Source organism: Grampus griseus, assembly GCF_964374135.1.
Source record: "Grampus griseus genome assembly, chromosome: 7".
NCBI classification, from domain to species: Eukaryota; Metazoa; Chordata; class Mammalia; order Artiodactyla; family Delphinidae; genus Grampus; species Grampus griseus.
Genome location: NC_139001.1, coordinates 21,118,189 through 21,142,525, shown reverse-complemented (window position 1 = coordinate 21,142,525; position 24,337 = coordinate 21,118,189). Strand labels below are relative to the sequence as shown.

The following is a 24,337-nucleotide window of genomic DNA, read 5'->3' as shown; positions in this document are numbered from 1 at the left end:
CTTTTGAATATTTTTTTCTATAAGATGGCAACTGTGTGTGTGTGTGTGTATTCCATCATATTTCAAGATAAAAATGGGTCTGGAAGCTGTGTTTTTTGCAAAGCCATTCAGCAGTCTCTAGTTGTTTCATGGGTTCCTGGGTGTAAGGACACCCTAAGTTTCAGTACTTAATCTTTTGTGCTCATTATACTCTTTCTTGCAGAATTTATATAATAATTATACATAATATTATTTATGTAATACTTTATAACACAGTAGACAATTCTCCTCTTCAAATAATTTCTTCTCTCAGTATCTGTGTTGCCTTACCCTCCTTTTTCCCGTCTCCCTGACCATTCCTTCTTGGCCTCCTTTGTCAGCTCCCTTGCCGCTGTACAACCTCTAAACGCTGCAGTTCCTAAAAGGCTTGTTCTTGAACCCTTTTTTTCCTACACTTCCTCTATCCTGCCACAGGCCCCTTGCACGCATTGTTCGTCCTCCTTGGAATTCCCTTTCCTCCCACCTCCTCTCCTGTCTAATTCTTCCTCCTCCTTTTTCTTCTCTACTCCTGTCCATGGACTCCATGTGCTGGACCATGCGCTTTTCTCCAGATACACCCTGTGCTTTCCCACCTCTCTTCTTTTTTAAAAAAAATTTATTTATTTTATTTATTTATTTTTGGCTGTGTTGAGTCTTCGTTGCTGCGTGCGGGCTTTCTCTAGTTACAGTGAGCGGGGGCTACTCTTCTTTGTGGTGCGCGGGCTTCTCACTGCGGTGGCTTCTCTTATTGCGGAGCCTAAGCTCTAGGTGCACAGGCTTCAGTAGTAGTGGCTCACGGGCTCTAGAGCACAGGCTCAGAAGTTGTGGCACACAGGCTTAGTTGCTCCGTGGCACGTGGGATCTTCCCGGACCAGGGCTCGAACCCATGTCCCCTGCATAGGCAGGCGGATTCTCAACCACTGTGCCACCAGGGAAGCCCCACCTCTCTTCTTTATACTTTTTGCTCACTCTGTTTTTTGCTGTCTGATAGCCAAATTCTGTTTTTCATTGCCCAGCAAAAATGCCATGTTAATTCATGAAGCTTTCTTTTAATCACCAAAGATTTTTTAAAATTCAGAATAGTTGATATATTTCCGTACCACTCACAGCCCTGTTCACATTTACCTCCTGTTACTATTTTTTGTGTATATGTATTATATCCTCTGTTAGACTGTAAACTTCCCAAGGGTAAGGATCTTATCTTCAACTTAATTGTATCTCCTATAGAATGTAGCATAGCATTTTATATGTAGCAGTTACACAGTAAATATGTACTAGGCTAAATTAAAATAATCACTAAATCAAGCAAAGAGAAATATTTACATTATAGCTTGCTGAGACTCCTTATTCACATTTCAGAAGAAATGAGAAACTTGGCATCTCCAGGATTACTGCCCTTGGCCTGTAAAGGCTCTTATTTGTGCACAGATATGAAACGCTCAGTGAACTTCACATCAGACTGTCTGAGAAAGCAGCCTGCTTGAGTGGTATAGGAAATATCAAACATTTCTGTTACTTCGCCTTTCCAGGCTAAAAAAGGGAGATAGCTTCTATTGCTTTGAGTTTCTTGTTGATGGTTTTCTGCTCTGCTTACTAATTAGGGCTATTTACCTTGTTTAAAAAGACCCATCCAAACATTCCTTCTCTCCTTTGAATTGTAGTTGGATATTAATTCACTGCTGCCGGATACATTGGTAAAGATTCCTAAAATTGCAGGGAAGTGTTTCTTTAATCCCTCGAGTTGGTTAAGTACTTTATTGTAATAGAGATCATAATCTCCTAGTTGGTAGAAAAGATGAAATGGTTACTGGGGCTGTTTTCTCTTGCTGCAAAATTATTATATTAGGAAATACCTTGTCCAGCTTTTTAATCCTTTTCACATGCTGCAGGCACCGCATTTCAGCTCTTTCATAAGGCATTGAGCAATGCTCAGGTCACTGCGATTCAGTTAGTGGCCTTGAGCCTTTATAGGCAAGCCTTGAAAGTAGTTTTTTTAGTACTGCACGCACACACATTCGTAACTATGAGAATGCTTGGATGAGGCCACGACGATGGCAGACCTGCAGTCTTACAATATCTTGACCATTCACAAACTGCTGAACAGCCAGCTAGCAAGCAGTTTCAGGGGACAAGTGAGAGTGAGCCTTTAGGCCATGACTGTGCACATCTCCTTGGTTTGTTCCTCCACACCGATCGTAAGTGTCTATTGTGATCTGCTCAGCAACTTAAGTTCCCTGATGACTTCATGCTTTTATTTTCCTCTGCTTTTTTTTTTATGAAGAATGTTTATTTTTTTGTTTATGAGGTAGTCTCAAGTTGCAAACCACCTTGGAAACTATAACATTATTAATGCATTTCCTCTTCCTATAGCATTTATGATGTTGCTTGCTGACCATTATTGTTAAGTATTCATGGCTCTGTAGAGTGCTGAGTAACTTAGAGACTATTCAGATTCAGCTAAGGGCAGAAGATATGTAGCAATGATTTTCCATTCTAAAAGGACTTTATGAAATTAAGATGAGAGCTGGTCCTTCCTAATTTGACCTGTGATTAGAAGAAGATGGAGTGTCCCTGGCTCATTATTTTTCATTGTGCGACACTGTTTGACATTTATCTTGAGTGGAATTAGGGGAGGGAATAGAAGATCTGTTTTCTATGACTGTATCAGGAAAGGCAGTTGTGAAATATCCAAATGACCCCTGAATTGTGGGGGGAAATAAAAAGCAGCAACAGCTTAGTGTTTGAAATGCCAAAAGGAACATTTAGCTATAATTCTAAGCATTTTAGAAATTTTATTTCTTGTCAAATGTCAATAAGTATTATGCAGACTTTCTAAATGTAGACTTTTGAAGTCAGCGTTTTGCATCTCATCTTTCCTTCCCATCCACCCCCTTACAAGAAAAATAGCTTTTGTGCATATGGACCGCGAGGCTTTTGATCCATAACACATACTTACAAGCACACAAGAGCGTACATTCTCTCTAACAAGCATCACTCAAATCAAGGAAAATAAATTTATTGTCTTATGTTCTAGCAAGTCACCAGTTAATAAATCACATTGAGCAGTTTTTGGATACTAACGAAACACTGTATTTTATGAAGAGCATGGACTGTATCAGAGTCTTCCGGGAAGAAGCCATTCAGGTAATGCTATCCTGTGTCCTCTTCCTAACCAGTTGGTCACCACCAGAGAGGGGGAGACATATAGTACCCCACAAATAAGCCTGGGCTTTGGAAATACTCATCCTTACTGTGAAGAGCAGCGTATGCCAAGGAAGTAGAAATGACTAACTCATTTTGCTATTGGTGTAATTTCTGAGGAGGAATAAAGATGTGTGGGTGAGTGGGATCTTTTATCCCTGGGAGTTAGCTTTTTATTACACTCTGTAGCCCTGGCTTTGTGATTTCTATTTAGGGAGCCAATGAAATTTCTATTGTATTGTATTATATTTGGCTAACTATTTTAGGGAAATGGATGGAAAAAATATAGTTGTGTAATTATTGAGAAGGATTTGATGAAGACAGAAGTAGGGATCTGAATGCCAGGAAAAAAAGAACACAAAATGAATAACTCAGCACTCCTGTCCCACCTTTTGTGGGGTTTTCTGTTTGTTTTAGTAGGAATATTAGAAAACGCATCTAAAAATCTTCCAAATTATTTCTAGGCTTTTATACATGAACTCTAGATGAGAGTAAGTTTAAATTAGAAAGTATATTTTTAAAGTAGGCACGGTTGTAGTGTACATTAGTTTGTATGTGAGTGCTTATTACATATTTGCTGAGTAAATGAACAAATTACTTCTTGAATTGTTTAGGTAGTTACAAAGAATGATAAGAAAATGAGAAAATTGTTCAAATTAAAATGGGATAAAAGATTCAGTAGTAGATAATCCAAATTCCCTACAGATAAAAAAACAAAATTTTGTCAAAGTAGAGTTAGTATAAGACTAAGGATGACTCAGTCAGGTGGAGAAAGATTTGCTTAGATGAAAAGGTAGTGAAAATGGTTTTTTAGCACCTCTACCCCATGCCCCCCCCCCCCAAGGCTGGATGGAGTGTCTGATAACGCTTCTGTGCGCTGTTGCCACCACATGTCCTTTAGAGTACCAGGTCATTGGATTCCAAAAAAGGGAGAGAGAGAAGGAGATGGAGGAGGATCCAGAGAGACTTTAGAGACATATCAGTCCATCTTAATGACCTTTTTAAACTAAAAATGTAAAAAGAAAGTAAGTTGGGAAAATGTGACTGGTTATTTGCTCCTGTTATTAATTTTTTGTGAATATTTTAATAAGTCTCTATATTTTAGATATTGCATACTGAAATATTTATAGATGAGCTAATGTGATTGAAATTTGCTTCAAAACAATCCAAAGGTTGTGGGAGAAGTTGAGGGTTATCGATGAAACAAGATTGGCCGACTTAACAGTTATGGAAGCTGGGTGATGGGTGCACAAGCATCCCACTAAATTACTCTGTCTTTGTTTGACTCTGTCTATATTAAAACTTAAAAAACAAAGTACCAGGCCACCAAAAAAACTGTGTGGCTATGGAAATTTCTGCACCTTCAACAGATGGAAAGATTTCTGGCTCCCAGCAAATGAAGGTGAAATTTGAAATGCCAGTTTCCCATTTACCAAAGAAGAACATTTTATATATTTTTAATAAATATCGTGGATTCTTGTATATGTGCTGCTTTGGTCTGGGAATGAAATACGTTTCTGTATGAGCTCTGACCTGCCACCTCCTCTACCTCCACATGCTACCACAGTTTTCAGAAGAGCAGCACTTTAACAGTTTCCTGAAAGCCCTTCGAGAGAAAGTGGAAGTTAAACAATTAAATCATTTCTGGGAGATTGTCATCCAGGGTAAGGTGTCATTTATCTTTTTATCCAAATATTTATGCTATTTTTTTCTAAGTATAAATTCTAAATATAAATTATATTGTGTGATGTGTTATATGAGGACCCGATAACTTTCCATGTGGATTTGGGAAACGCTCAGGATTCAGTGAACTAAAAATTTTGCTTAATCATAAGTACAAAGTGATAAATAATAAGTAAACATATAAGTCCCATCTTAAACTCGTTATGCAGCGTGACCCTTTCAGAGATTACGCCTTTCTGTTTGATGAGTAAAGAAGCTGTGCAGGCAGACATTGTTCCCTTTCTGCGATTCTTAGACCTGTCAGTCCTGCTGGATCCACAGCACTTTCACTGACCTCCCCCACGTTTTCCCCTCCTCCACCTTTCATTGCCGTGTTCTTTGGCTTTCCATATCAGCTGACCAGCATCTTCATGCACCAAAGCCGTTCAGTTCCTCACTTAAGTGACCAATGCAAATTAATCGTAGAAAGAGGGCAAATCTTTCAATTTTAGGCATGATGTTTGATTTCCGTCATGTCCTTTGCCCATTTTCTTTAACCTGACTTGATTTTCTTTCAGAACCCAAATATAAGTGGTTACCTATTAAAAGTACATATTATGAAAACAATGATATTGCAAAGTATGAAACTTTGTACTTGAAGTAGAGCCCCCCAAATTAGTTTCAACCTGTCTTTCTATGCAAATTCTGTATAAAAGGAGTTGCATTCCTATCTATCCAGCTTCTAACAGGCAGCTTTTCATCACTCAGGCAAGCATTTCTCTGACAGTTAATTTTTCAGCCCTTTAACTTCTACACTCGGGAGCAAAAGCTATTAGAATAGGTGGTGAGTGGGGCTTATTCAAATCTCTTTTGTGTCCCTGCTGCCGACCCAATAGATGAAAGAGATTGGTTTTGGTATTTATTGAATGCCTCTAGCATATTGCTTGCTGAAAAGAAACTTGTAGGACACACACAAGACACATATTTTCTAAGAGCCTATAACCTATTGAGAGAATACACATGACCTGTGCCATTTCTAGGTGCAAATGGATGTTAAATGCATGTGCTTTTCTGAAAGCGTTTCATGCATCAGCCATTTGAGGCAGAAGAAAATCTTAGGAAAAAGAGAAAACTAAAGGGTAAATTTTCTATCCTTGATTTGCTCTCACTGAGCTAAACTCGATGTACTGTGCTAAATGATAGACAAGGCCATTCATTGTAAGAGCATGTTTCCTCCTGACCTTAGCTCTCCTGCCATTCCGTCAATAGCCAGTAACACTACTAGAAGTCAAAATGTCTGCACATTCCCATACCTCATGGGTTGGGACCAAAGTATAGTCATTCAGTTTTCCCTTGTTTACTGAGCTCCTGCTATGTACTACATTGAGGGGAATATAAAGATGAATAAAGCATAGTCCCTGCCCTAGAGAAAAGTATAATCTGTTAGGAGGGCTAAAATATGTACGAATAGTTATACAGGATACGACGTGATGAGAGCCATTTCAAAGGGATAAACGAACTGATCTGAGAGTTCTAAAGGGGAGAGCCAATCAAGAAAGACTGCACACAGCTGGTAGCATTTGCGATGTGCCCTTCATTTTAATAAGCAAAAATGGGAGAAAGGGTAATGGAAGATGGGAGGAGCAATGTGAGTTGAGTGCCTTTAATAAAGTTTTATATTTCTTATAGAGAAGAGCACCTTTATAGTTCTAAAAATCTCCAGTGCAAAGATGGGAGGAGGTGCGGTGGAAAGGAAGGTGGGATTGGGATTGATTCTTTGTACTTGAATTTTACTCTGTGAATTACTTTCTAGATGGAATTACTCTGATCACCAAAGATGAAGCCTCTGGAAGCTCTGTTACTGCTGAGGAAGCCAAAAAGGTATTGAGGGGTAGCTCCCTGTCTTTAGATGAATTATTGCAGTGGATATTATTTTCTTGATGCCCATTCTTTCTTTTTTGTTTTTTAAATTTCATTCATTCATTCATTCATTCATTCATTTATGGCTGCGTTGGGTCTTCATTGCCGCGTGCAGGCTTTCTCTAGTTGCAGCGAGCAGGGGCTACTCTTCGTTGCAGAGCACGGGCTCCAGGTGTGTGGGCTTCAGTAGTTGTGGCTCGCGGGCTCTAGAGTGCAGGCTCAGTAGTTGTGGCACACGGGCTTAGTTGCTCCACAGCATGTGGGATCTTCCCGGACCAGGGCTCAAACCCGTGTCCCCTGCATTGGTAGGCAGATTCTTAACCACTGCGCCACCAGGGAAGCCCCGATGCCCATTCTTTCTTGAAGAAGTAAAATTCTAAGGGTAACTAGATTAGTGTTTCTAGAACTCAGTGCCTCTAGAGTTCCTGGTCCATAGTGTAAACCACGCTTAGCGTAGACCCTGGTTAAGGCTAGGAAACCTATCCAGCCCAGTGATTCCCACCCAGGCCACCTGTTAGTCACCTGGGGAGCTATTTTAAAAGAAAAATTACTGATGACAGGTGCCTCTCTCTCTCCCCTGAGGTTCTGTTGGTCTGAGATGTGTTTTGGGCATGATTTTGAGTTTTTAAAGCCCCTCAGACGATTGTGATGTGCAACAAGGTAGAACAATAGTGGTATTCTAACATAAGGCATATCTAGGTCTTTACAGTAGAGCACCCCATGTATGCGGGCCCCATGATCTTCATATTGACACAAGTGGTCAATATGCTTGGTGTCTTCCTGCTTGATGTATGAGCATTGAATCTGATTTCAGTTATGAGTCAAAAACATAGCTATTTAGCTCAGTAGTCTTTCATTATACCTCAGATTTGGGGTGAAAGTTTAATGAAATTAAATTGAGTAGCTCAAAAGTATATGGTTTGTAACATTCAGTGTCACTTATAGTCACTGGTTGACCCAGCCCTGCTAGTACCACACCTGGCATCTGTCAGTTATGTGCTAAGCCTGTGCTGTTTGCTAGGCACTGTGCTCGATGATAAGACAGCACTCCGCCCTCTAGAAACTCAAACAGCTGGTTATAAGGTAGTAGAAGGAAAAACTGGAGACTCAAAAATTAACTGCCAAGCTAAGGGAGAGCTTGGTCTGGGACTGGTGGACAGTAATCTAAGGAAATGGCAGAAACAAGGCTGGAGATGTTCATCTATGGCCAAATTCAGGCCAAATTTTAAATACCTTGAATTTTCAGCTCGATAAATGCACTTGGAAAAAACCATAATATTGTTTGGCAAAGGAGTTAGAGTATACAAGAATTTTTATTAAGCACTTTGCCTGGCAAAAGCATTTTGTTAAAGAACAGATATGGCCCCCGCTTTCAGGAAGTAAGATCCCAGAATTTAAAAAGCATACTCCATGTTGTCTCCTTAGATAAGCTGCCCACGGCCCTGGATCCTGGGATAGAAAGAGCCTGGGCGAACAGAGGCCAAGCCCTCTGCACTGTTAACCACAGTCCCCACGAGAGTTAACGCCCAGTGAGGCATACATAGTAGATGAATGTTTATGAAGTACGATTACGCAGAGGCCTTTTTTGCTTAATTTTAAACTTCACAGTAAGCATCAGTTAATGAAGGTTTCCAGATACTTGAGGTGCTTAAGTAGCAGCAGCCATTTTCAGAGAAAGTATGTGAAGAATTCTGCCTCCTCGCCACGACCAGGTTGGGATTAGAAGGCCACGTGGACTGCTATATAAGAGTAGAAAACATCACTCGTCTTGTTAAATGTCTTTTGGCGAGATGGGCTGATGTTAGGGCCTAGTTAAAGTGAAGCTATCCATCCTCATGCTTCAAAGGGAAATAATTGAATTTTTTTTTTTTTTTTTTTTTTGCGGTACGCGGGCCTCTCACTGTTGTGGCCTCTCCCGTTGTGGAGCACAGGCTCTGGACGCGCAGGCTCAGCAGCCATGGCTCACGGGCCCAGCCGCTCTGCGGCATGTGGGATCTTCCCGGACCGGGGCACGAACCCGTGTCCCCTGCATTGGCAGACGGACCCTCAGCCACTGCGCCACCAGGGAAGCCCCAATAATTGAATTTTTAAACCAGGATTAAAAAAAAAAAAAAAACTCCAAGGTGCTGATTATTGTCTCAGAAGGGGTTCAGTGGTGTCTGTACCCCCTTCTGCCACAGTCAGGACTGAGTGCCTTGGGCTTCAGAGTGCCACTTAAGTGGTTCTATTTCTGTTTGTTATTTTATACAATGGCATGATAATCTTTCCCCCTTGAACTAGGATGCATCATTCAGGACTCTCCAGAGAGACAGACCAATAGAATGCGTGTGTGTCTGGTGTCTGTGTGTGTGTATGTATGGGGGTGGTGGGGACTGATTTATTATAAGGAATTGGCTCACACAGTTGTTGGGGCTGGCAAATTTGAAATTTGTAGAGCAGGCCAGCAAGTTGGAAATTCAGGCAGGATTTCTCTATTACAGTCCAGAGACAGAATTCCTTCAACTGATTGGATGAGGCCTACCAACATTACCAAGGGTAACCTTCTTTACTTAAAGTCAGCTGATTGTAAATTTTAGTCGCATTTACAAAATACCTTTACAGAAACCTCTAGACTAGTGTTTGACACAGCAGCTGGTCACCATAGTGTAGCCAAGTTGACACATAAAATCACATAGGGTGAAAGCTCATCAATCAGTTTTTGCTAAACAGGTAAAATAAGTCAAGGCAAATAATTTTAGTCATTGCATTAAAAAAAAACCCTATCATCCAGGTGAGAATTGAGTACACATTACAGTTTGGGGAGGAAGAGGAAAGCACTGACCTAAAAAAGGTAGTCTTTCCTCCCAGCGGTACCTCTTAACCAAAGGTGTCACAGCTAAGTGACTCCAGAAAATCAGAAAAGAAAGAAATCTAGGAAGGGATAGTGTGCTGCTTGCAAGTGTCTGGGACTTAGTCTTTGTTGCAAATGCAGTATCATCTTTGGAATTTAAGGGCACAGAGCCTAACCATCAGGAATTGTAATGTCTGGTAATGAAGCTGCAGAGAGGAGTTTCAGTTAAGACTAGATATGGGCTGGTGTCCTTACATGATTCTAGTATCAACAGAACTGATTTCAGTTGGTTGCGGTTTAAGACAACTCTGAAAACATCACCATGTTTGAATAGGAAGAAAACATGGTAAACGGCAGAGTGGAGCCCATTGTTGTGATTCACGCTCAGCGCACACTCTGTCCTGTCTGACTTGCAGTTATGCTTTCGTGTCTGCTTCAGTATCACATGAACCCTTCATTTTTTTTTCAGAATGAAAACTTAATCCTTTATATTAAAAATATTTTTAAATGGCCCCTGTTGATTTTTGGAGAGAAATGTGGAAGGAAAAGTGTACATACAGATGATAATGGGGAGAATTAGTGAGATTCTGGCTCAAGGAAGTTGATTCCTTGTGGTTTTAATAGGGGAGACATGCTTCAGCTTTTTCTCCTGGGTAAGTTATGGAAGTGTAATCACTTTTGGCCATACACTAAAATATTCATTTACATTTTCTTCAGAGCAAGTGTTTTTATTTATTTATTTAAATTTATTTATTTATTTTTTGTTTTTTTGGCTGCGTTGGGTCTTCGTTGCCGCACACGGGCTTTCTCTAGTTGCGGCAAGTGGGGGCTACTCTTCATTGCGGTACGTGGGCTTCTTACTGCAGTGGCTTCTCTTGTTGCAGAGCACAGGCTCTAGGTGCGTGGGCTTCAGTAGTTGTGGCACGCGGGCTTAGTAGTTGTGGCTCACGGACTCTAGAGCGCAGGCTCAGTAGTTGTGGCACGGGGGCTTAGTTGCCCCGCAGCATGTGGGATCTTCCCGGACCAGGGCTCGAATCCATGTCCCCTGCATTGGCAGGCGAATTCTTAACCACTGCGCCACCAGGGAAGTCCCAAAGCAAGTGTTAAGTTTGGCCACTTACCAAATAATCACTTAAGGAAACTTGGCTATAATCAGAGATTGGAGAACAGTCCTCATAGTCCATTAAAATTCTTTCAAGATATTTACCATAAGTTATTTAAAGTTAGCAACTGTCACATTATTGCTATTAAATGTTGATGATTTGAAAGGAAATAATTATTCAGGATGTCCATTTTAAATGAAAGTTAAATCATAACTTTACACTTGTACGTCTTAAGGAGAGCTGTTTCCCTCCAGTGTATTCTAGAAATATGTGGATTTTATGATTCTTTGAGAAATATAGGTACGTCAGCCTTGCTGCAGAAATAGAAAGTTCTTTCATGACATAAGCGTAGACAGTCACTTTTCTTTTCAATAACTGATACCTCTATTTCATTTCAAAGCCTAGACATAAATATTACCCCTCTTTTTCATTCATGTTTATTGTCATTATAACCTGTGAATTCTTTCATTTAACTTTTCTGTTTCTAGTTTTTATTGTTAGACATGCCATTAATGTTTGATGTTTGATAAGGTCTTTTATATTTTTTCCTCCAGCTTTATTTTATTTATTTATATTGAGTGAGTTCACATTGGTTTATAGTGTTATGTACATTTCTGTGGACATTATATTTTGACTTCTGTATACACTACAGCATGCTCACCACCAAAAGTTTAGTGTCCATTCATCCCCATACAGTTGACCCCCTCTACCCATTTCGCCCTCCCCTCATGCCTTCCCTTTTGGTAACCACCACTCTGTTCTCTGTATCTGTGTGTTTGTTTTTGTTTAGTTTGGTTTGTTCTTTTGTTTTGGTTTGGTTTTATATTCCACATATGAGTGAAATCATATACTATTTGTCTTTCTCTATCTGACTTATTTCTCTTAGCATAATACTCTCAAGGTCCATCATTCAAAAAGATATATACACTTCTTTGTTCACCGCAGCATTATTTACAATAACCAAGATATGGAAAAAACCTAAGTGCCCATTGTTGATGAATGGATAAAGATGTGGTATACATATACAATGGAAGACTCCTTAGCCGTAAAAAGATGGAAATCCTGCCATTTGCGATAACATGGGTGGGCCTTCGTAGCGCCTGTGCACCCTTCTTCCGTCAGCTCATTTCACAGGGTGTGGCTCTGTGGTGGGTAGGAGGTGTGCCTGTTTATCCTGGCACATTCCAGGAGCATCTGGGAACCACAGTCAGTGAGAGACCTGGACTTGTGAAAGGTCGAGATAAGCTGATTCTTCATTTGAAGTTTATCTTCTTTATTAAAAAAAATGTTTCTTTTAAGTTTTTCCTACTAACCTGTGTTAGGGATAGAACAGTGGTTCTCAGCCAAGGGTGATTTTGTTCCCCAGGAGACATTGCCATTGTCCAGAGATTCTGGGTGGTTACAGCAGGCGGCGTGCTACTGCCTCCTAGTGGGTGCAGGCCCCCACAACAAAGGATGCTGCTTCTGAGAAGCCCTGGGCTAAAAGAATTTAAACAAGTCAGAGCCTTCACTAAGGCGGAAGATACTGGCTTAAGTTGTGTAGAATTTTATTCAGCTGGAATAAATCCTCATGATCTCCTAGCTGAGTTTTTATTTCTTAAAACTGAAAGCTTACAAGGAAGCCTGATAGATAAAACAGAGAAAGGTGATGCTTCTCACTTGATGGGCAGTGGGAGTGGCAAATTGTCCCATGCCCACAGGACTTGGAAGAACCCTCAGGACCTCAAGGAACAGAACCTGAAAAATACTGATCTAGTCCAAACTCCTTATTTTATATATGAAGAAACTTAGGGCTGAGACGTAAAATGATGTGTCTGAGATCTCATAGTAAGTCACTGGCCAGGAATCCAGTTGTTGGACTGACCCCCAGTCCTCCATTCTTTTTACTCCATATTAAGAGCACAGAGGGGAAAGAGGATTTCTTCCCATGGCTTTGGAATATTGTTTCTCACGGGATTCCAGGATGCTGAGCTATGTCTAAACAATCATTTGATACAAAATCTGTGGGGGAGAAAGCATCATTTTAGCACTTGTTTTCCTTATAGCTGCCTAATCTAGCCTGCTTTTTTGTTGTTGACATTTATTGATTTTTCCATCGTAGCATCACGGATGCTCAGTGCTTAGTGATCTGGTCATTTTCTAGATGCAGTCTAGAGATTTGAAGTTGACTTTCTCGGTGTCTCCCAACAAGTTCATGGCTAGCTGAATTGCCTAGAGCCCAGACCCTGGATTCCCACTATAGTCATCTCCATGCCTCCGCCTTAGAATGCCACCAGCCGCATGTACATAAAGAAAAGAGGCTCATGCTCCCTCTTTCAAAAGAGATCTCCAAAACCTTGTGAAGGATTATAAGATAAAATTTAGGAATCATTTCTTGAGAACAGTTTTCTCTCACTGCCGGCCGCTCTTGGACCCCATGACACTTTTCTTTGGTCTTTTCCACTTTCCTTTTCTGCCTTAAATCTCTAGTGTAATTGTTCTGGATGTTAGTATGAGAAAAGCGATAATTAAAATATCACAGTGTTACCTTATATTTGTTTAGAGCTTGATACTTTTAAGATACAATTAAAACTTTTTTTTGAGGTGGAACATACAGTAAATGCACAAATCTTAAATGTGTACACTGATGAATTCTTACATGCTCATATATCAGGGTACCCACCACCCAGGTCAAAATAAAGAGCATTTCCAACTCCTCAGAAGGCTCCCTGATGACATCTGTCACTTGAGAGTCATTTTGCCTGGCTTAACCTTCACATAATTGGAATCATGCCTTTTATGATTCATCCATGATGTTAAAATTGTTCATTCTTTATTATAGCTAGGTAGTATTCGCTTTTATGGCTGTACCACAATTTATTCATCCATTCTCCTAATGATGGACATTTGATTGTTTCCAAACTTTGGGAATTGTGAATAAAAATGCTGTGAGTATTCTTATACCTATCATTTGGTAGACATGTGTTGGGTGTATTCCTAGGAATTGGAACATAAAACCTACAGTACCACAAAGCATTTTTGTGTACTTTATTTTACCTGAGGAGCAATACAGCCCCATGAAATAGATAGGGTCAGTAGTAGTATTCTCATCTTATTTTTGAGGAAGACTCAGTTATAGGGAGGCCAGGCGGCTTGCCCAGGGTTACTGAGGAACGGGCAGTGCTTAGGTGATGGTTCTTTCCTCCACACTAGTTTGCAGGATTTCTCTGCTGCACTGTAGTGCCTTTATAGCATGAAAATAGCATTAATGATACCTAGGTGTGTGTCATTTTAGACAAAATACATGCAAGCAGATTTTCATTCTTCCTCATGCTTTTGTGTATCTGGATTATGGGTGATTCTTTGGAATCACCTGAAGGTGTTGGAATAAGCCCGGTGGAAGCCATGTGTTTTCAATTTGGGGATTGGTAAGGGTCTGAGGACAAGCTGATTTTTAGTTTTTAGTCTTATGGAGGAATAGGACTGGAAGCTTCTATATAGAGGTTATTGATGCCGTTTCTCTGCTTGTGGCCAGGATTGTATTTCGGTGTACCTGAGAAGTAGTAGTTTATCCATTTCATAAAGATCTCCAAGTAAGGAGGTTCTTTCTTGGTAACCCCAAGTAAATGATGGTGGTTTGAGGATGGAAGACTGTGTCACACAACGGTTCTTTCTGTTTATTCTCTGCTTTTTCAGCATATTGCAGAGAGAAGGAACATAAGAAAAGTCAAGAGTTGACTTGTGACCCTTTCAGCTGCGTTCAGAGAACCTGTTGCTTTTATTGAGAAAACAGGCCAGTCGTTGAAGTCTCTGCTTTATCTCTAGCTTCCCTGTCACTGCACAGCCTGGAAATTACTTGTAGTTAAAAACTCTGATGGTAAGGAGTGATATGATATGTGTAAGAGATCAGCCTCGCTTGGGGCTTTGGGGAGGATAATGGATGGCAGCCCAGCTTTTAGCTGTAATTTGCTTGAGCAGAAATGTGAAGCAGATCTGTCAGGGAATCAGTTGCAGATGTTTAGCCCTTGATGGAAATGGAAGTTTGTTTGCTGCCGTTCCTTTCTTCCTAGGAGCTTGGCCTCATCTCAGAGACATGCCATTTGTGTTTAATTGTATATACCATGGTCATACTGTGCAGACAGTCCTATCTTCATTTATCCTGTAATTGCAGTGTGAAAGGGGCTTTTGCAGGTGAGGAGGGAATGGGAATTAGAGCTTTTAGAGGCTGCGTGCCAAAAAAATTAGGAATTTTCTAGATTCATCAATAAATACCTACCATGTATCAGGTTTCTAAGGGATGATAAAAGGCATAGTGGACTACAGAAACACTGAGACCATGGAGCTTGTGTTTGAAGGTGCCGGTCGTTTGTAGCCCCCCACAGGCGTATGGTAAGACACAGCTCTACCTTTTATTCACTTCTTACCAGCTGGATAAGTCTTTGTCCTTTGCGCTGGTATTCTTGCTGCAGGGAAAACCATGTGGGGGTTAATGATCGTGAGTAGGAGAGGAGAGGAACAAAATAAAAAATATTTTTTAATATTGATAATAATTAGAATCATAAGTAAAGATTAATTTGGGCATCTAAGAGCAGGGTTTAAGCTTTAGATGTAAACCATATGCAAATACAGTATGAATTTCTTATTCATGTATGTCTATGTGGCCCTCAGATATCTTTATTAAAAATCAACCAGAATAAATAGAATTAATGATATGGATGCTGCGTTACAGTTCTGTTCCAGGCTGTGTGCCCACTGCTAGCATTTTCTGTCCCCTAAACTGTAGATGCCCAGCGCTGAACACAGTCCAGTTCAGGGTCAACAGAGGGCTATGGAAAGATTTGTAAATGTCCTTAGAAGAAGAAAAATTCCTTAATCGCTCAATCAAAATTGAAGTTAATGAATGATGAGATGGTTTTGACTGAGGAGGAAAAAGTCCAGGAGGGATGTTGAGTCAAAAACAAACTGTCAGGGACTTCCCTGGTGGTGCAGTGGTTAAGAATCTGCCTGCCAATGCAGGGGACACGGGTTCGAGCCCTGGGCCAGGAAGATCCCACATGCCACGGAGCAACTAAGCCCGTGCGCCGCATCTACTGAGCCTGCGCTCTAGACCCTGAGAGCCGCAACTACTGAAGCCCACGCACCTAGAGCCTGTGCTCCACAACAAAAGAAGCCAGCGCAATGAGAAGCCCGTGCACCGCAACGAAGAGTAGCCCCCGTTCGCTGCAGCTAGAGAAAGCCTGCGCACAGCAGTGAAGGCCCAACACAGCCAAAAATAAATTAATTAATTTTAAAAAAACCAAAAAAACCTGTCATGGCCATGTCCAAGGTGCTAGCAAGGCCTATTTATAGATCTTAGGTTTCCGAGGCCTCCATTATGTCCACTGTACCATAGAAATCACAGGGATATATAGGGAAAGCGGTTCTTGCCATGCTTTCATGTCGAGAAAGTGAGGGAAGTGCGTACGAGTGCACCTTTCCTTCTTGGGTGGAGCTACTACAGGAGCATGTGGGCCGAAAGGCTCGCTCACTGCCTGCAGGCTCCATGCACACTGACCCTGAGGGATGCTTGCCGGGAGAGGCGTGCCTCGCCTCCCACCTCCCCTTTTAAAAACACTCACTCCTGCAGCCTTGTCTCTGCCACCATGTTATGTACTTGTGCTACAAGAAGATCAACTCTGGTGTGAGGATGGATAAGTGGTTCATAGAAACTAGCTCTTAGATGCAGTTACCACACACCTTAAAGGATAAGAGTCCCCACTGCTATCTCTTGGAGGGACAGGATGGAGGGCAGGAATGTTCAGATAGTCTTCAAGGGCACTCACTACCCTTTTAACATCTGAGTTGCATTCCTAGATGCTTGCAAACTTCAATTCAGGGCCCTTGCTTTTCTACGTAGCTGCCTTTTAGAAGTTCCAAGTCTACAACACTGATGCTAAGCAGAAGTGTACACTAGAAGTTTTCTCATCCACCTTCCTGTTTTCAAGCAATTTCTAATAGAAATTTAAAGATTGCCAGAAAAAGAATTAAACAATCTCCCAAGCTCACCCATTTTTGTGTTTCATATCTCTAAAAGAAGTCCTTCCTTTTACCTTTTTTGTCCTCAGTGAAACTGAGGAATAGATGATTATAATCTTTAAGTCCAGACACTTGATTCTTAATGCTGTCTTCAAAAGAGGCAGAGACATACCTGTTTGGGGTGTTTGGTTCTCTTCTGAACCCTCAGGAGCCCACATGCCCCCTGTGGAAGCAGAAATGGGAATATCTGCTGTCCTCTGTGCCCTGTGCGTGCTCGCTGCCTTGGCGAGCCGTGTCATTTCCTCCCTCTCGTCAAGAACTTTCTCTGTGACTAGTTAGTGGACTATTCAACCTCGCAATTGGTCCTCTCATCCAGAGCCAAATGAAGGGGCGTACGTCAAGATGGTGTTTCTTTGGGGCCATTTGCATGCGTTCCTCCATTAAAGGAGGCAAAAACGTCCTTTTGGTATTGTGCCTGACTTCTATTCACAGTTTCTGGCCCCCAAAGAGAATCCAGATGAAGACACAGCAGCTGTATGTGAGGAAGGTGGTGACGTGGATGATTTGGTAAGTACTTTTAATATATAGCAGGTGTTCTAATGCTTGAACTTGCCTAAGCTGTAAATACAGCCACAAAGCCTGCTTATCATAGACTTGCTTCTTATTCTCTTTTTTTTAAAATAGATCTTTATTGGAATATGATTGCTTCACAATACCGTGCTAGTTTCTGTTGTACACCGAAGTGAATCAGCCATATGCATACACATGTCCCCATATCCCCTCCCTCTTGAGCCTCCCTCCCATCCTCCCTATCCCACCCCTCTAGGTCATTGCAAAGCACCGAGCTGATCTCCCTGTGCTATGCTGCTGCTTCCCACTAGCTAACTATTTTACATTCGGTAGTGTATACGTGTCGATGCTACTCTCACTTCGCCGCAGCTTCTGCCTCCCACCCCATGTCCTCAAGTCCATTCTCTATATCTACATCTTTATTCCTGCCCTGCAACTAGGTTCATCAGTACCTTTTTTTTTTTTTACATTCCATATATATGCGTTAGAATGCAGTATTTGTTTTTGTCTTTCTGACTTACTTCACTCTGTATGATAGACTCTAGGTCCACCCACCTCACTACAAATAACTCAATTTCATTTCTTTTTATGGTTGAGTAATATTCCATTGTATATATGTGCCACATCTTTATCCATTCATCTGTCGATGGACATTTAGGTTGCTTCCATGTCCTGGCTATTGTAAATAGTACTGCAGTGAACATTGTGGTACATGTCTCTTTTTGAATTATGGTTTTCTCAGGGTATATGCCCAGTAGTGGGATCACTGGGTCATGTGGTAGTTCTATTTTTAGTTTTTTAAGGAACCTCCATACTATTTTCCATAGTGGTTGTATCAATTTACATTCCCACCAACAGTGCAGGAGGGTTCCCTTTTCACCACATCCTTTCCAGCATTTATTGTTTCTAGATTTTTTGATAATAGCCATTCTGATGGGCATGAGGTGATACCTCACTGTAGTTTTGATTTGCATTTCTTTAATAATTAATGATGTTGAACATCTTTTCATGCGCCTCTTGGCCATCTGTATGTCTTCTTTGGTGAAATGTCTATTTAGGTCTTCCACCCAGTTTTTAATTGGATTGTTTGTTTTTTTGTTATTGAGCTCCATGAACTGTTTGTATACTTTGTAGATTAATCCTTTGTTGTTTCACTTGCAAATATTTTCTCCTATTCTGAGGGTTGTCTTTTTGTCTTGTTTATGGTTTCCTTTGCTGTGCAAAAGCTTGGAAGTCTAATTAGGTCCCATTTGTTTATTTTTGTTTTTATTTCCGTTACTGTAGGAGGTGGGTCAAAAAGGATCTTCCTGTGGTTTATGTCAAAGAGTGTTTTTTCTGTGTTTCCCTTTAAGAGTTTTATAGTGTCTGGTCTTACATTTAGGTCTTTAATCTATTTAAAGTTTATTTTTGTGTATGGTGTTAGGGAGTGTTCTAATTTCATTTTTTTACATGTAACTGTTCACTTTTCCCAGCACCATTTATTGAACAGGCTGTCTTTTCTCCATTGTATGTTCTTGCCTCCTTTGTTGTAAATTAGGTGATCATACGTGCATGGGTTTATCTCTGGGCTTTCTATCCTGTACCATTGATCTATATTTCTGTTTTTGTGCCAGTACCATACTGTCTTGATTACTGTAACTTTGTGGTATAGTTTGAAGTCGGAGAGCCTGATTCCTCCGACTCCGTTTTTCTTTCTCAAGATTGCTTTGGCTGTTCAGGGTCTTTTGTGTTTCCATACGAATTGTAAAATTTTTTGTTCTAATTCTGTGAAGGATGCCATTAGTAGTTTGATAGGGATTGCATTGAATCTGTAGAGTGCTTTGGGTAGTATAGTCATTTTCACAGTATTGATTCTTCCAGTCCAAGAACATGGTATATTTCTCCGTCTGTTTATGTCATCTTTGACTTCTTTCATCAGTGTTTTATAGTTTTCTGAGTACAAGTGTTTTAGGCAGGTTTATTCCTAGGTATTTTATTCTTTTTGTTGCAATGGTAAATGGGATTGTTTCCTTAATTTCTCTTTCTGATTTTTCGTTGTTGGTGTATAGGAATGCCAGAGATTTCTGTGCATTAGTTTTGTATCCTGCAACCTTATCAAATTCATTGATTAGTTCTAGTAGTTTTCTGGTAGCGTCTTTAGGATTTTCGATGTATAGTATCATGTCATCAGCAAACAGTGACAGTTTTACTTCTTCTTTTCCAATTTGTATTCCTTTTTTTCCTTTTTCTTCTCTGATTGCCATGGCTAGGACTTCCAAAACTATGTTGAGTAAGAGTGGCGGGAGTGGACATCCCTGTCTTGTACCTGTTCTTAGTGGAAACGCTTTCAGTTTTTCACCATTGAGTATGATGCTTGCTGTGGGTTTGTCATATATGGCCTTTATTATGCTGAGGTAGTTTCCCTCTATGCCTATTTTCTGGAGAGTTTTTATCATAGATGTGTGTTGAATTTTGTCAAAAGCTTTTTCTGCATCTATTGAGATGATCATACGGTTTTCATTCCTTAATTTGTTAATATGGTGTATCACATTGATTGATTTGCATATATTGAAGAATCCTTGCATCCTTGGGATAAATCCCACTTGGTCATGGTGTATGATCCTTTTAATATGTTGTTGAATTCTGTTTGCTAGTATTTTGTTGAGAATTTTTGCATCTATGTTCATCAGTGATATTGGTCTATAATTTTCTTTTTTTGTGATACCTTTGTCTGGTGTTGGTATCAGGGTGATGGTGGCTTTGTAGAATGAATTTGAGAGTGTTTCTCCCTCTGCAATTTTTTGGAAGAGTTTGAGAAGGATCGATGTTAGCTCTTCTCTAAATATTTGATAGAATTTGCCTGTGAAGCCATCTGGTCCTGGACTTTCGTTTGTTGGAAGATTTTTAATTATGGTTTCAATTTCATTACTTGGGATAGGTCTGTTTATATTTTCTAGTTTGTCCTCGTTCAGTCTTGGAAAATTGTACCTTTCCAAGGATTTGTCCATTTCTTCGTGTGTACATTTTATTGGCATATAGCTGTTTGTAGTAGTCTCTTATAATCCTTTGTATTTCTGCAGTGTCAGTTGTGATTTCTCCTTTTTCGTTTCTAATTTTATTGATTTACGTCCTCTCCCTTTTTTTCTTGATGAGTCTGCCTAAGGGTTTATCAGTTTTGTTTATCTTCTCAAAGAGCCGCTTTTAGTTTTATTGATCTTTGCTATTGTTTTCTTCATTTCTGTTTCATTTATTTCTGCTCTGATTTTTGTGATTTCTTTCCTTCTACTGACTTTGGGTTTTCTTTGCTCTTCTTTCTCTAGTTGTTTTAAGTGTAGGGTTAGATTGTTTATTTGAGATTTTTCTTGTTTCTTGAGGTGAGATTGAATTGCTATAAACTTCCCTCTTAGAACTGCTTTTGCTGTGCCCCATAGGTTTTGGGTCATCGTGTTTTCATTGTCATTTGTTTCTATATATTTTTTAATTTCTTCTTTGATTTCTTCAGTGATCTCTTGGTTATTTAGTAGGGCATTGTTTAACCTCCATGTATTTGTGTTTTTTACTTTTTTTTTTCCTGTAATTGATTTCCAGTCTCATAATGTTGTGTTCAAAAAAGAAACTTGATACGATTTCATTTTTCTTAAATTTTCTGAGGCTTGATTTGTGACCCAAGAGGTGATTTATCCTGGAGTATGTTCCGTGTGCACTTGAGAAGAAAATGTATTCTGCCACTTTCGGGTGGAATGTCCTATAAATATCAATTAAATCTATCTGGTCTATTGTGTCATTTAAAGCTTGTGTTTCCTTATTTATTTTCTGTTTGGATAATCTGTCCATTGATGTAAGTGGCGTGTTAAAGTCCCCTACTATGATTGTGTTACTGTCGATTTCTCCTTTCATGGTTGTTAGCATTTGCCTTATGTACTGAGGTGCTCCTATGTTGGGTGTATAAACATTTATAATTGTTATATCTTCTTCTTGAATTGATCCTTTGATCATTATTTAGTGTCCTTCCTTATCTCTTGTAACAGTCTTTATTTTAAAGTCTATTTTATCAGATATGAGTATTGCTAGTCCAGCTTTCTTTTGATTTCCATTTGCATGGAATATCTTTTTCCATCCCTTCACCTTCAGTCTATATGTGTCCCTAGGTCTGAAGTGGGTCTCCTGTAGACAGCATATATGTGGGTCTTTTTTTTGTATCCATTCAGCCAGTCTGTGTCTTTTGGTTGGGGCATTTAATCCATTTACATTCAAGGTTATTATCAATATGTATGTTCCTATTACCATTTTCTTAATTCTTTTGGGTTTGTTTTTGTGGGTCTTTTTCTTTTCTTGTGTTTCCCGCCTAGATAAGTTTCTTTAGCATTTGTTGTAAAGCTGGTTTGATGGTGCTGAATTCTCTTAGCTTTTGCTTGTCTGAGAAGCTTTTGATTTCTCCATCGAATCTGAAGGAGATCCTTGCTGGGTAGAGTAATCTGGGTTGTAGGTTTTTCTCTTTCATCACTTTAAGTATATCCTACTCTGGCCTGCAGAGTTTCTGCTGAAAAATCAGCTGGTAACCTTATGGGAATTCCTTTGTATGTTACTTTTTGTTTTTCCCTTGCTGCTTTTAATATTTTTTCTTTGAATTTAATTTTTGTTAGTTTGATTAATATGTGTCTTGGTGTGTTTTTCCTAGGGTTTATCCTATATGGGACTCTCTGTTCTTCCTGAACTTGGGTGACTGTTTCCTTTCCCATTAGGGAAGTTTTCAACTATAATCTCTTCAAATATTTTCTCAGACCCTTTGTTTTTCTTTTCTTCTTCTGGGACCCCTGTAATTCGAATGTTGGTGCGTTTAGTGTTGTCCCAGAGGTCTCTGAGATTGTCTTCAATTCTTTTTCATTCTTTTTTCTTTATTCTGCTCCTCAGCAGTTATTTCCACCGTTTTGTTTTCCAGCTCACATATTTGTGTTTTAATGTCTAACATACCAGCAGCTCTCTACACTATTATTTATTGCCATTATACTTGTAATCAGATAAGTAATTTCATAATGGATGTTCCTGTGCTCTATGGTTTTTTAAATTTATTGTTCTTTCAGTTTAATCCTGTCATTGAAGGACTAAAAAAGAGCTGGGAAGGCTATTCCTGTAGCAGCAAAATGTCATAATTTACTGAAATTGCTCTCAACCGAAATAAGCAATACAATGTGCGATTTGTGTGGATTGACAAATAAAAACAGCTTTTAAAAAGCCTAGTTCTTAAATGTTCTCAGTTAACTTTATGTAAACAGAATAGGCTGATAGGTATTTGGGGATTTCTGGACCTTATCACACTGTGTCTGGATGCCTGGGACGCTGTGTAGAGTATTGGCTTTTGTATCCATCTTTCATGTGTGGAAACTTCCTGCCTTTAAGCCTCACATGACAGCAGTCCAGTAAAAACTTTCAGCCGTTTTGTGGAGAAGTTCTTAGGATTGAAATGAAGAGGTACTTAGAATTTAACTCCTAATTTAGTTAGCAGTGAGTAAGTGTGCAAGTCCATGCATGCCACCAGTGAAGAGAACCATTGTCACTACGGTTCTCTCCCCAGAGAAGCAGTGTTCTGGAGTTGGCCTGCTTCCTCTCTAAATTTGTTGTTCGTGTTTACAGCTGGACTTGATATAGCTCATGGATGTGTGGGGAATCTACCAGAGTTGCTGTCACTGTGGTGCTGAGAGTTCTATACAAAACAACCTGGAGGAGGTCATTCGAGTAGAACCGGAAGACCTGGAGATGGTCCCTGCAGATTATATAGAAGTGAATCACCTAATTCCCTGTGGAATGAATACAAACGTATATAAGGGATAATTTAGACCCCATACAAGTTAATAAAGAGTCATTATTTTCTGATCGGTGTATTCTTTCTTTTGTGGTCTTATTGATCTCAGTGTATTACACACGTGCTTTGAAGTTCCTGGAAAATGGATTTCATCCCGATCTGGTATACTGTTGAGGATTGCAGGCCTCATGAAATTATCTCATGTAGAATGATGGCATGGTCACTGGTGAGTTTCTCAATACTCCCCATGAGGTCTAGTCCATTGTCTGATCCTCTTACAGCATCACAGCTTATTCTGATCAAATGGTGGCATTAGTTTCTTACCAACAGAAATCTGGCTTTGGAAAATCATGGCCAGCTTTTTTTTTTTTTTTTTTTTTTAAGCATTTTAGTCATCACATTACTTTGGCTGTACAGCAGGGTGGGAGGGGGAGCACCGTTTCCCTGTGTACCCATTTTAAGCAAAGTTACGATGATGTGCTCATGAAGAAAGGATGCTATTTTGACCCAGCCTCTGACATATCAGTGAACCCTAAAACAAAAACAAGCAAACAGGGCTTCCCTGGTGGTGCAGTGGTTGGGAGTCTGCCTGCCGATGCAGGGGACATGGGTTCGTGACCTGGTCCGGGAAGATCCCACATGCCGTGGAGCGGCTGGGCCCGTGAGCTATAGCCGCTGAGCCTGCGCGTCCCGAGTCTGTGCTCCGCAACGGGAGAGGCCACGGCAGTGAGAGGCCTGTGTACCGCAAAAAAAAAAAAAGAAAAAAAAAACCACAATAACTGAGAGATTCATCACCAACAGTTATTTGGTCATTACACTCTACTTGCAGGTCTCACAGAAAGTTTGGTTGTGTTAAAACACTTCTTCCTTAATTTCCCCATCTTTCCCAGCTCTACCCAAGTCTCCTTTCCTATCTCTCTGGATGATGTTTCCTTTCCTATAATAAGAAAATAAGAACCCCTTTTTTTTTTTCCTATCCTCATTTCTTCCCCAAATTCTAACTTCTCCTTCCTTGGTGTCACAAACTTCATGGTACCCAGGCTCCCATATCCTCAGCAGCCCCATAAATAGTCATTGACTCACTTTATTTTGCGAACATTAAAGGCATCAATGATTCATTCCTCCTGTGGACTGCTGCTAATTACTAATTGCAGAAGAATTCTTCAGTACTGTGCTGAGAATTAAAAACCCTCTGTTCTTTGATTGAAAATGGAACTCCATGAAGAGAGAGGGGAGCTGTTTACTCTGGGCCTTTAGGAC

General features: G+C 40.1%; 1 protein-coding gene across 1 annotated transcript in view; it reads left to right on the top strand.

The window, feature by feature from the left end:
- The window catches only part of XRCC5 (X-ray repair cross complementing 5), a 98,084-nt gene extending 74,936 nt beyond the window's left edge, over positions 1–23,148 (top strand). The window contains exons 17-21 of the mRNA XM_082658577.1: positions 3,053–3,162; positions 4,787–4,883; positions 6,695–6,762; positions 17,221–17,295; positions 22,909–23,148. Of these exons, the coding sequence (XP_082514703.1) occupies positions 3,053–3,162; positions 4,787–4,883; positions 6,695–6,762; positions 17,221–17,295; positions 22,909–22,923 (365 nt within the window). The 3' untranslated portion in view covers positions 22,924–23,148. The remainder of the gene's footprint in view (positions 1–3,052; positions 3,163–4,786; positions 4,884–6,694; positions 6,763–17,220; positions 17,296–22,908) is intronic.
- Positions 23,149–24,337: the final 1,189 nt, after the last annotated feature.